The sequence below is a fragment of the Zea mays genome, chromosome 10 (assembly GCF_902167145.1).
Source record: "Zea mays cultivar B73 chromosome 10, Zm-B73-REFERENCE-NAM-5.0, whole genome shotgun sequence".
Lineage (NCBI taxonomy): Eukaryota > Viridiplantae > Streptophyta > Magnoliopsida > Poales > Poaceae > Zea > Zea mays.
In genome coordinates this window covers 73,640,239-73,654,315 of record NC_050105.1, presented here as the reverse complement: position 1 = coordinate 73,654,315, position 14,077 = coordinate 73,640,239, and the positions used below count along the sequence as shown (strand labels likewise).

The window sequence follows — 14,077 nt, the reverse complement described above, 5'->3', positions numbered from 1 at the left end:
GTTGATTCATTAGATTACAATTTGCTTAGCGTTTCTCAATTGTGCAAAATGGGCTACAACTGTCTATTTACTGATGCAGGTGTTACTGTCTTTAGAAGAAGTGATGATTCAGTAGCATTCAAGGGAGTGTTAGAGGGTCAGCTATACTTAGTTGATTTCAATAGAGCTGAACTCGACACTTGCTTAATTGCTAAGACTAACATGGGTTGGCTCTAGCACCGCCGACTAGCCCATGTTGGGATGAAGAATCTTCATAAGCTTCTAAAGGGAGAGCACATTTTAGGACTAACAAATGTACATTTTGAGAAAGATAGGATTTGTAGCGCATTCCAAGCAGGGAATCAAGTTGGTGTTTATCATCCACATAAGAACATCATGACGACTGACATGCCACTAGAGTTACTCCACATGGATCTATTCGGCTCGATAGCTTACATAAGCATCGGCGGGAGTAAGTACTGTCTAGTTATTGTGGATGATTATTCTCGCTTCACTTGGGTATTCTTTTTGCAGGAAAAATCACATACCCAAGAAACCTTAAAGGGATTCTTGAGACGAGCTCAAAATGAGTTCGGCTTGAGGATCAAAAAGATTAGAAGCGACAACGGGACAGAGTTCAAGAACTCTCAAATTGAAGGTTTTCTTGAGGAGGAGGGCATCAAGCATGAGTTCTCTTCTCCCTACACACCTCAACAAAATGGTGTAGTGGAGAGGAAGAATAGAACTCTATTGGACATAGCAAGGACCATGCTTGATGAGTACAAGACTTCAGATCGGTTTTAGGCCGAGGCGGTCAACACCGCTTGCTACACCATGAACCGGTTATATCTACATCGAATCCTCAAGAAGACATCGTATGAACTCCTAACCGGTAAAAAGCCCAATGTTTCATATTTTAGAGTCTTTGGTAGCAAATGCTTTATTCTTGTTAAAAGAGGTAGAAAATCTAAATTTGCTCCTAAGGATGTAGAAGGCTTTTTACTAGGATATGATTCAAACACAAGGGCATATAGAGTCTTTAACAAGTCCACTGGACTAGTTGAAGTTTCTTGTGACATTGTGTTTGATGAGACTAACGGCTCTCAAGTATAGCAAGTTGATCTTGATGAGCTAGATGATGAAGAGGCTCCGTGCGTCACGCTAAGGAACATGTCCATAGGGGATGTGTGTCCTAAGGAATCCGAAGAGCCTCCCCAAGCACAAGATCAACCATCCTCCTCCATGCAAACATCTCCACCAACTCAAAATGAGGATGAGGCTCAAGATGATGAAGAAGAAGATCAAGAAGATGAGCCACCTCAAGATGATGGCAATGATCAATGGGGAGATGCAAATGATCAAGACAAGGAGGATGAAGATCCAAGGCCGCCACACCCAAGAGTCCACCAAGGAATTCAACGAGATCACCCCGTCAACACCATCCTCGGCGATATTCATAAGGGGGTAACTACTCGATCTCGTGTTGCTCATTTTTGTGAACATTACTCGTTTGTTTCCTCTATTGAGCCACACAGGATAGAGGAAGCACTTCAAGATTCGGATTGGGTGATGGCGATGCAAGAGGAGCTCAACAACTTCACGAGGAATGAGGTATGGCATTTAGTTCCACGTCCTAACCAAAATGTTGTAGGAACCAAATGGGTCTTCCACAACAAGCAAGATGAGCATGGTGTGGTGACAAGGAACAAAGCTCGACTTGTGGCCAAAGGATACTCACAAGTCGAAGGTTTGGATTTTGGTGAAACCTATGCACCCATAGCTAGGCTTGAGTCAATTCGTATATTATTAGCCTATGCTACTTACCATGGCTTCAAGCTTTATCAAATGGATGTGAAGAGTGCCTTCCTCAATGGACCAATCAAGGAGGAGGTCTATGTTGAGCAACCTCCTGGCTTTGAAGATAGTGAGTACCCTAACCATGTCTATAGACTCTCTAAGGCGCTTTATGGGCTCAAGCAAGCCCCAAGAGCATGGTATGAATGCCTAAGAGATTTTCTTATAGCTAATGGCTTCAAAGTCGGAAAAGCCGATCCTACTTTATTTACTAAAACTCTTGCAAATGATTTGTTTGTATGCCAAATTTATGTTGATGATATTATATTTGGGTCTACTAACGAATCTACATGTGAGGAATTTAGTAGGATCATGACACAAAAATTCGAGATGTCAATGATGGGGGAGTTGAAGTACTTCTTAGGATTTCAAGTGAAGCAACTCCAAGAGGGCACCTTCATTAGCCAAACGAAGTACAATCAAGACATTCTAACCAAGTTTGGGATGAAGGATGCCAAACCCATCAAGACACCCATGGGAACTAATGGGCATCTCGACCTCGACACGGGAGGTAAATCCGTAGATCAAAAGGTATACCGGTCGATGATAGGTTCTTTACTCTATTTATGTGCTTCACGACCGGATATTATGCTTTCCGTATGCATGTGTGCAAGATTCCAAGCCGATCCTAAGGAAGTTCACCTTAGGGCCGTGAAACGAATCTTGAGATATTTAGTTTATACTCCTAAGTTTGGCCTTTGGTACCCCAGGGGATCCACATTTGATTTAATTGGTTATTCGGATGCCGATTGGGCAGGGTGTAAAATTAATAGAAAGAGCACATCGGGGACTTGCCAGTTCTTAGGAAGATCTCTGGTGTCTTGGGCTTCAAAGAAGCAAAACTTTGTGGCTCTTTCCACCGCCGAAGCCGAGTATATTGCCGCAGGCCATTGTTGCGCGCAATTGCTTTGGATGAGGCAAACCCTCAGGGACTATGATTACAAATTAACCAAAGTTCCTCTTCTATGTGATAATGAGAGTGTAATCCGCATGGCGGATAATCCCGTTGAGCATAGCCGCACTAAACACATAGCCATTCGGTATCATTTTCTAAGGGATCACCAACAAAAGGGGGATATCGAGATTGCATATGTTAACACCAAAGAACAATTAGCCGATATCTTTACCAAGCCATTAGATGAACAAACTTTTACTAAACTTAGGCATGAGCTAAATATTCTTGATTCTAGGAATTTTGATTGATATTTTGCACACATTGCTCATTTATATACCTTTGATCATATCTCTTTCTTTGCTATGACTAATATGGTTTTCAAGTGCATTTCATGCTAAGTCATAGATTGAAAGGAAATTGGAGTCTTCGGCGAAGACAAAGGCTTTCACTCCACTCCATCAAATTACTCATCCTTCGCCGTCGCTCCGCACCACTCTCCAACTTTGGTATAATCTTCACTCATATGCTATTTACCATAGGGAGAGAAAAAGGGCTCTAATGACTCCGTTTTTGGCGATTTATGCCAAAGGGGGAGAGAGTATTAGCCCAAAGCAAAAGGACCGCACCACCACCAATTCAAAGATTTCATCTTTCAATTTGTATTTAAAGAAGTTTTTCAAAAGAGAATTTCAAATTGGTATCTTATTAATGATATAATTTCAATTTGGTATACCCTCTTCAAAATTAATATCTAAAACCCTCTTGAACACTAAGAGGAGGATTTCATTAAGGGGGGGTTTTGTTTAGTCAAAGGAAAAGCATTTGAAACATGGGGAGAAAATTTCAAATCTTGAAAATGCTTCTCAAAATCTTATTCATTTACCTTTGACTATTTGCAAAAAGACTTTGAAAAGAATTTACAAAAGATTTGCAAAACAAAACTAGTGGTGCAAGCGTGGTCCAAAATTTTAATATGAAGAGAACAATCCATGCATATCTTAAGAGGATATTTATTGGTTCATTTCCATGTAACCTTTGCACTTACAATTATGCAAACTAGTTCAATTCTGCACTTCTATATTTGCTTTGGTTTGTGTTGGCATCAATCACCAAAAAGGGGGAGATTGAAAGGGAAATAGGCTTACACCTTTTCCTAATTGATTTTGGTGGTTGAATTGCCCAACACAAATAATTGGACTAACTCGTTTTCTCTAGTCTATAAGTTTTTACAGGTGCCAAATGTTCACAATAAACCAATAAAAAGACCAAGAATGGGTTCAAACAAAGAGAGCAAAAGACAACCCAAAGGCACCCTGGTCTGGCGCACCGGACTGTCCGGTGCACCACCGGACAGTGTCCGGTGTACCAGGGAACTCGACGCTGAACTCCTCACCTTCGGGAAAATGGGAGGCCGCTCCGCTATAATTCACCGGACTGTCCGGTGTGCCAGCGGAGCAACGACTACTTCGCGCGCAACGGTCGACTGCAACGCATTTAATGCGCGCCTGCGCGCGCAGAGGACAGAGCACACGCAGAAGGTGCACCGGACAGTCTACAGGACCTGTCCGGTGCACCACCGGACAGCCCAGAGGCCCCACCAGTCAGAGCTCCAATGGTCAGAACCCAACGGCCGGGTGACGTGGCTGGCGCACCGGACAGTGTCCGGTGGCGCACCGGACTGTCCGGTGCGCCATACGACAGCAGCCTCCACCAACGGCCAAGTTTGGTGGTTGGGGCTATAAAATACACCAACCACCCCACATTCATTGCATCCAAGTTTTCCACCTTCCAACACCTTACAAGAGCTATAGCATTCAATTCTAGACACAACCAAAGAGATCAAATCCTCTCCCAAGTCCGAAATCACTCCAAATCAAATAGTGACTAGAGAGAGCGACATTTGTGTTCATTTGAGCTCTTGCGCTTGGATTGCTTCTTTTCTCATTCTTTCTTGTGATCAACTCAATTGTAACTGAGGCAAGAGGCACCAATTATGTGGTGGTCCTTGCGGGGACTTTGTGTCCCGTTTGATTGAGAAGAGAAGCTCACTCGGTCTAAGTGACCGTTTGAGAGAGGAAAAGGGTTGAAAGAGACCCGGTCTTTGTGACCACCTCAACGGGGAGTAGGTTTGCAAGAACCGAACCTCGGTAAAACAAATCACCATGTCACACTCTTCATTTGCTTGTGATTTGTTTTTGCCCTCTCTTTTCGGACTCGTTTATATTTCTAACGCTAACCCCGGCTTGTAGTTGTGCTTAAGTTTGTAAATTTCAGATTCGCCCTATTCACCCCCCCTCTAGGCGACTTTCAGTTATTCTGAGGAGGTTGGGTTTGTTTAGTTTTGCCTTTCTTGTCATGCAAAGCCTTGCCTAGGCGAGCCACCTCTTACCTTGATTGCTCATTCTCCAATGCAATCTCATTCGAACATGTTTCTATAACAACATTCTTAACAAGAACTTGATTGTAGGGATTAGAATCATCAATTAAATCAAAGTAAGAAGTAGAAGCATCTTTCTTAATAATTTCAGGAATTTCAACTAAAGATGCTCCTAGGGTGCTACCGATGTTCTCTAGCTTACTAGTTAGCTCATTATTATGTATGCTAAAAATTTCCATTTTCCCTAGCAAGTTTTCAATGGCTTCTTGAGAGCTAGCTAATTTAGCCTTAAGTTTTTATTTTTTGACAAGGCTATCATCGATAGTTGAGGATGAAGCATTAGACTCTAATTGCTCAATTTTAGTTGTTAGCTCACAATTCGAATTTGCAAATGTTTCAAAATTTTCTAGCAAACATTTATAATAATTTTGAGAGCTAATCAACTTATTATTCAAAGTTTTAAGTTGATCCTTTTGTTTAGTGCAAACATTCTCAATAAATGTAACGACATGTGCAAGTTAAGGAGGATTTTCCCTCTCCATCACACTCATCATCACTATCATCACTAGAGGATGGGATACTTGTTTAACCTCTTACCATAAGGCATTTGTGAGATGACAGTGAAGAGCATGATGAGGAGCGGTGGCTGCGAGTCCTTGGAGGATCACCTTCGCTTAAAGAATCATCCCAAGTTTTGACACTTGTGAGTGCCTTGCCTTTACACCTCCTCTTTGTGGGTTCGGCCATATTTGGACAGTTGTCCCTGAAGTGGCCCTTCTCCCCGCATGCAAAGCATCCTCTCTTTCTTTGCTTTTTCCTATCAATGTTAAAGAGAAGATCCTTGACCTGTAGGGGCACACCCATAGATTAATCTTTTGAATCATCCCCATTACCTTTCCGATGCGTCGGACAGTTTCTTCGTTCTTGGAGGTTGATGTTGAGGGTTGATCATCTTCATCATCATCACTTTGTTCTTCTTCCTCTTATTCACTTGAGGAGCTAAGAGTGGGAGCCTTCTTCTCGCCTTTGTTCTTTTCATCACAAGCAAAAACATATGGTCTTAAAGAAGTTGGCTCCTCTTGACCCATTTTTCACGACATTTTAAATGTCGCAATCTTTTCGATCACAATTGTCAGGGTCATTGCGCTCAAGTCCTCCATGTTGTGAAGAATGGTGATGATGCTCCCATATTTTTGTTGTTGTAGCAGGAAGATAATCTTCCTCACAATGTTTGCATCACCTAGCTTATTAATTCCAATAGAATTGAGCTCATTAATGATTAGAGTCAAACAAGAATACATGTCTCTAACAAGCTAATTATCTTTCATAGAACAAGAAGTGTAATCATTTAAGACTAGGCAATGTTTTTGCTCATGGACATTGGATGTGCCATCATGGAGCTCTTGCAATTTAAGCCAAATCTCATTAGTAGTTTTCAATGTAAATACTTGATTGAAAATTTCCATGTTAAGAGATTCATACAAGAAATTTTTGGCTCTAGCATTCAAATGAATTTCTTTTTCCTCACTCGTGGTGAGCTTCTCGGGATTCTTAGGTGGTTTCATCCAGTCACGAGTGACTCTCCAAACACCTAGATCAATGGTTTCTAGGTAACAAGCCATTCTAGCGCTATAATATGGGAAGTTAGTGTCGTCAAAGTGTGGTGGCCTATGGGTATGCATCCCCTTCCTCTAAAAAGCGTCGGCTCGATTAGCGGGGAAGCTAAAACGTTTCAAATGAGCCAAACTGGGCTTTGATACCCATTGAAGGAAACTATGACACCTAAGAGGGGGTGAATTAGGACTTCTAAAAACTCTCTCTAAACAAGGCCACAAATAAATCCCTAGAACAGAACATGTGCATATAATTAATCTAGAATGTGCAAACTAGGTTTTGTATAAGTGTTGATATCTCTATCGCAAAACCTAAGTTCCAATCCTAAGTATTCTAACTAGAAAGGAGAGATCGAAACTTAAGTACTTAATGTAAATGTGGAAGGTAAAGAGCAAGGGTAGATGTGCAAACTCTCGTGGATGACGCCGATATTTTTACCGAGGTATCCAGAACCACGCAAGGTTCTGACTAATCCTTGTTGGTATACCTACGCAAAGGGTAGCCCACGCGAGGGACCTCGGTTGAGTAACTCCATAGAGAGCCGTGGGCCTTCTCCACGCGCAAGTGGTGCTCCACTTCTAGCTCCTCTCGGACGCTCCCCGCCGTCTCCACTATTGAGCTTCTGACTGAAACGCAATGGGCCTCGTTCCCTCTAGTACACGGTGGCGGTCGTGACACGAACTTGGTTGTCACGATCTCGCAAGACTATCGTCCCACTCGGTACAATTACAACGGCTCGCACAAGAGCCGAGGGGTTGTGTGGTTTTTCTAAACTCACTCAACTAACTAGGATTCACCTAGAGCAAGTGCATAAGTGGCCTAACTAACCTAAGCACTTTGCAAAGCACCACCTAAAACCGTCTTTAGGTTCGATCTAGTAAATTTTAGGAACCACCCCCTAAAACCTCTCTATGTGCAACTACGGGTGGAAATGAGCCGAGTCGAGCTCGGCTCGCTGCGGCTTGATCAAGTAACAAGCTGAGCCCGACTCGGCTCGCTCCTCTAGCGAGCCTGAAAAGTTAGCTTGGCTCGTTGTCGGCTTGCCGAGCCAACGAGCCTGACCATAAACGTGAAATCGCTCTCCAAAATATAATATAAAATCTCAAAAATAATTTAAGTAACTTATTTTGGATTAGTAAAATAAATGTATTACTAATATAATATAGAAAATATGTTAATTTTGTACATTAATCTCAAAAAACATAAACTAACTATCTATATAGTATCGACAATAAATGCTAATTAGAAATTTATGTAATAAATTGTTGTTGGGTCGAGCGTCGAGCTGGCTCGCTCTTTTCTCGAGCCAGAAAAACAGGCTCGGCGTGGGCTCGTTCTAAGCATCAAGTCCCTCCGAGCCGAACTGAGTAGTTGCGAGCCTGAGCCGGCTCATCGAGCTCGAGCTATTTTTCCAACCCTATGTGCAACCATACATAGTTCACACACATAACATGCACGCCCATTACACCAGTTGACGTTGTAGTTTAGGTGTGGTATTAAATAACCAAATAAACAAACAACAAAAATAAGTTGTTGTTTAGAACACAACATGATGCGATCACGCATCATCGCAAGTCACAAGCCATGCGATAATTTTGCGAAAAAACGTGAAACACGAGCGAGTGTGTAGTAGTTCATAGTAGCCTCCATAGCCCTTTATGTGTCTCATGTGAAGAATAGAGCGCACTATATATATATATATATATATATATATAATGAGTAATGTGGGACTAAAGCCCCCCATGTCATCTCTACACACCACCTTGACTTTCTTATAAGAATTGGTTCAAATACAAGCGAGCTTAAATAGGCCAAATTCCAACAATCTCCACCAAAGCTAAGGTATCCAATTGACTCAATTTTGGCGCTTTCATATACCAACTTTTCAGTGTAGAGTGTAGACCCATTACGGGTTGAGCTACACCTTGCATTATAGGATTCACCTCCTCACAACTTTGCAATGGACAAAGCCTTGAATTGTTAATCGTGTGTAAGTAAGTTTCACCTATAAGCATCACTGATACTAGATCGCCTCTAATTGGAGCATTATAGTCATGCTCATGTGTCTTTTAATGAGTTTGTTTGAGATTACCCACATCTTATAGACTATGACCTCACATTCAAACTAACATATGTGTATTCTTACAAGTATACCCTGTAAAATAGTACCTTGCCTTTTATAGGCCTCGGAATATATTAAGACAAAGTCAGCCTTCCTTGCAGTACTAAGGGTATGCATCTTTACCAGGAAACGAGTAAAATGATGTACTCTCCTGTTATACAAAACAATTTGTTCTTCCCAATGTTTAATTCATGGGATCTCCGATCGCATAGATCGGGTTACACTATATTATAACATCATGTGGGCTTTAATCTCATTTCCCTTGATGTTTCATCAATCATAGCACATACTAATCCCTTAGTAAAAGGGTTGACCATGTTTCGAGTAGTATTAATATATTGTACGACAATCTGTCTATTACTTCTCAAACGTCTTTCTGATTTGATTCACCGTTTCACATGTCTTGAGAACTTTGGATTTTCCTTTGCATTGCCTATAATAGTAATCATGTTTTGATTATCATAGTGTAAGAGAATGGTCGGTACCGGTTTAGCAACCATTGGCAAGTCCATCAAGAGTGCTTTCAGCCACTCTGCTCAGTAGTAGCTGAGTCAAGTGCTACAAGTTCCACCTCCATAGTAGACTTTGTTAAGATAATTAGTTTATGAGACCTCCAAGAAACTTCAGTCCCACCAATATTGAATATATATTCACTTGTGGCCTTAATCTCAGTTGCATCTGAGATCTAGCTGGAATCATTGTACCCTTTAAGTACATCAAGGTACCAAGTATAGTGAAGCATGTATATAGAAGTACCTTCCAAGTATCTCATTTTACGTTCTAGTGTGCACCAGTGATCGCTTCCTAGATTAGAAGTAAAGGTCAACATAATGGCTAGATTGCCACAATCCAACCACAAAATAATCGAACGAGTAAAGGTCAACATAATCCAACAACATAATAGTAATTTGCATGTTGTTGTTGGATTGTGAACTACTATTATGACGTGGAGATGCTTGGTTACTATCTAAAAAATGTTTAAATTAGATGCATCTGAAATATTATGTTGACCTTTACTTAGATTATATGCTAGAATTTTGTGAATCTTAAATGTTATTGTGCATTTTACTATGTTTTAATATTTTTAATCTAATTATATTATATTATTTGATGGGATGTCCTTATCGCTTTTTTTCTTGTGTACCTTCATGCGGGCACATGGCTGGGTTTATATAGTAGGTCAAATCAGTCAAAACACGTGAAATTTAGTGTTAAAACTTACGAGTGAAGAACGAGAGAGATTAGCAACTACCAAGGTATTGTTTGAAGAGGGAGTGATTTAGAGTGGTGTATCTTGGATCCTCATTTTTAGTAGTGGTGTTGCTTAGATCCATCTCTTTAGGAGTTGAATAGATTGGTTTCTTCTTGCTAACGAGGTTACCTCGCGCGGTCAATTAAGGGTTGTTTAACAACAAAGTGTTTTTGGAGTTTCTATACAATACCAGACTATACGAGGATATCATGGTATTTTTAGATAAGGTAGTGTTTGGTTGCTATATAAGAAATTATAGATGTGTTTGGTTTGAGAAATGAAATGATTCATTTTCTTCTCACTCCTCACATTTTTATTTGGTTTGAGGAACAGAATGAGTTGATCCATCACCACCCATTTCTTATAAGCTCATAATTAGTATATATATATATATGAGGAGTGGGTTGATTCCACCAAAATTGATGGAATAAACTTATGATGCATCACCTCATGAAGTATTGGATGACTCCACAAACCAAACACCATATATGTTTTTAATACCATGATCTCCTCAATAATGTGGTATTTTTGGAGTTGTATATATAAACTCCATCTAGAACCTCTGTTTTCTTCTGTTTTCTTCACGCATTACACTCGTCATCTCGACATCAACCTGTCTTCTGCCCACCCCACCCCCACACCGTGCAACCAGAATCTTGCGGCGACACGGGTCTGCCAAGGTCGGTCCCGCCCCTTACACGTGCAGCAATGGCTAGCCACGCGCTCGTCGCTCGGGCTGATGTGGTGCCACTGCTCTGCCACAGGCCACAGCCGACCCAGCCTCAACCGCTTCTCCTCCCTGCCATGGCCATGCATGGATGCCCCGCCACCTCACCCACTCCTTGTGCGCCGTCTTGGCCGCATCATTTTTAAGGAATACTTGGTTTTACTATGATTTTAAAAATTATAAAGTATTTTTATCATAGATAAAATATAAACCACAGTATTTTAAAACTGTAGTATCATGAAACTTTGGTGTCAAACACATCCTAACAGTACATGGTCTCGGTGGGCTGGCTCTCTTGCCGGACCATGCCTTTGTGGGCTGGTTGGGATCGGAGAGGAAGAGAGATGGTGACCGAGACAGGCATGCACATCAGTAGTGACCGGATTCAAAAAAAATGTTAGCCAAGTCTTTTTTCAATTGGTCCCTGCTTGCTAGCCCGTCCTTTTTGAATTGGCGAGACTGGGGCACGAAGAATTTATTCAAGCACAAACCTTGAACGAATTGACCTTGTATACAACCCTTTATTCCTGTGTGAGAACACACGTGCAATGCAGTACTAGAGGGTACAGCCAGTCAAACGTCCGGCTGTCCTCCCATGGATCTTCCGCCGCTCCTAGCCCATCGATCGAGACTATAAATAAATGGCCGGATCGGAGCGCCATCGGCAGTAATGCCATATATATGCAACCGTTCGTCGACGAACAAGAAGGGCGCACCCCGACCACCGAAAGGCCCGGCTGTCAAGGCCATGACGACGTCCTCGTCTTGGCTCTCCCTTCCTATTCAGCTCCTGCGCTACGCGCCGTCGTCATCGTCGTCCAACCGCCTCGGGCTGGGCTCGGTGCACCGACCTTCGCCTCACTGCGCCCGCATGCACATGCAGCCGGCGAAAGGCCTGAAACCCGTCACGGCCACAGGGCGCGGCGACGGCGGCGGCGTCGACGCGGCGAGTCCTTTGCGTCTTCTGGCAGACGAGGTTGCGCCCGAGCTGCACGCAGCGGCGAAGCGGATGGTAGGCGGCGGTGCTCTTCACTCACCCAAGGGACGCCCCGGCTCGCCAACGGAAGGCAGCGGCGGTGGTAAGATCCGCACTACGCATGCTGCCGCACCGACGACCACGTTTGCCAGAGCGCGAGGCCCGACACCGCCTGGTCTGCCCGCGGAAGGATCCGGCGGCAATGGCGGGACCAAACATTAGGATCGACATTAAGCCAAGGAATTGGTTGAGTGGAGATTGTCGGACTACGCTATTACCGGCTGCACAACTAGTTTATTTCTCTTACCTATCTATATAGGAACAGCTCAGACTCAAGTCGAATCTGAAGGCCCTTTTGGGAACGCAACATTTTCTTAGTCTCGAGGTATAATGTTGTGGTATTTAAACAAACTACTAGTATAATGCACGTAGTTGCGACGGCACATAACCATATGAATATATGACTGATATTAACTTACATTTTAGTCAAAAAGGCCAAAAAAGTATAGGTTCAAAAGGAGCCTGGCCTTTTTTTTTTTTGCGTTGTGTTGCGTGTGGCTTTCTGTCGGGTTTAAGTGATTTTTTTACGGTTATCCGGTGTAACAGTCCAATTGGTAGGCGAAAAGCGAGAGAGATGAACAGATATACGCACTTCGTACACGCGACGCACAATGCACACACACGAAACTGGTGCTTTAAAAGAGTAGAGACAATACTTTAAGTCAAAGAATGTTTTAAATCATATTTATAAATTTTGTATTTTAAACCACGGTTTAACCAATACAACAATATTTTGGTAGTCCAAAAAACTTTGGTATATTGGACCGGAGTTTTTCGCTCTCTCACGTATTGTAACCAAAATACTGTGTTTTTAAACATGCGTTGAATATAGAACCGATGTAAAATATCCGCCAAAGTTGTGTCACGGCACTCAGTGTTCTTAAGCTGGCCCAAAGATGTCCTACGCTAAAAAGCTTTCTGAACCTCAACAATCTCTGCATGCAGTTTTTTACGCTAGTAGATTGTCCACCGAGGTGTTTGGTTCTCTTGAAGACAATTGCATATTTAGTACTCCAAACGTAATCGTTTCGCAGTAATGCCATCCAAAACATTTGTTCGGAAAAATAGGACTACAAACTTCTGCTGCTACTTGATTAAGCTACCATTTAACGTATATTCTTCATTTTTCTAATTTGCGTCCATGTATTTACAGCGATACTTATTTTGGGACAAAGCGAGGAAACTAAAAATCTAATAGTGTTCTAGATTAATTTGGCTAACTTGTAATCAGGTTCACCGAAAACATATATATGTTAACATATGCAAAATATCAAATAATACATACATATTAATGAAAACTGTGTTGATGTCTTGGATATTTCTGCAAAAAAAAATTTATGAACCAGACAAAAACTAGCGAAGTTTGGCTGTGTACAAGCTAAAAACAACTTATGATTTTTTTTGAAAAAAATAGAACCATAGATATTTCTTAGACAAACTTATAATAATTTGTAGAAAAAAAATGGAGGAGTGTACTTACTCTCAGCAGAGGACGCATATAGTTCTTTGAGAAACAGTCAAACAGATATAGTTAATCATGTGGCATGCAGTATACAGTGGCGGAGCTCCGTAAAAATAACGTCCCGAACCACTCTATAAATATAACGATGTACTATTCGTCTTTTAATTTTTCGCGCTTTAGGGGTAGTAACTGGAACTGTGGCAGGTAGGGAAAGTGAATCAGACATTCAGGAACAATTACTCACAATAGAGAAGAATCACGGGCATATGACAGCAGTCCGTCAGCATTCAGCACACAACGCTCGCCGCTCAGGTGATCGCTGCACATTGGCTAGGGAAGCGCTCCGCCCTCGTCTATGAATAAGAAAAGAAATGGAAGTCTATGAATAAGAAAAGAAATGGAATCAGGTTGAGAAAGCTGTATAGTTTAGGAGAAGATGTAATGGCAGGGGCGGATTTGGGCGATGGCGCGACGCCAGTGCAGGCCACGCATGTCATTGCTACAGGGTCGCAGGGACGCTGGAGGCGGACTGGCGGAGGTGGAGGCCGGACTGGCGGTGGCGAATTGATGAGTCAGAGCTCGCCCGGCCGCCTCGGAGGTTGCTGTCTTGTGTCCTTGCCGGATTCATAGAGCCTGAAGGTGGACTGGCGGAGGTGGAGGCCGGACTGGCGGTGGCGAATGGCTGAGTCAGAGCCCGCCCGGCCGCCTCGGAGGTTGCTGCCTTGTGTCCTTGCCGGATTCGTAGAGCCTGAAGGCGTA

At 42.4% G+C, this 14,077-nt stretch overlaps 1 protein-coding gene across 1 annotated transcript; it reads left to right on the top strand.

Annotated features, from left to right (window-relative positions):
• Positions 1–11,386: 11,386 nt before the first annotated feature.
• On the top strand, positions 11,387–12,335 carry LOC103641215 (uncharacterized). The gene has a single exon (XM_008664576.3). The coding sequence runs from the start codon at positions 11,491–11,493 to the stop codon at positions 12,016–12,018; it is 528 nt and encodes a 175-aa protein (XP_008662798.3). The 5' UTR covers positions 11,387–11,490; the 3' UTR covers positions 12,019–12,335.
• Positions 12,336–14,077: the final 1,742 nt, after the last annotated feature.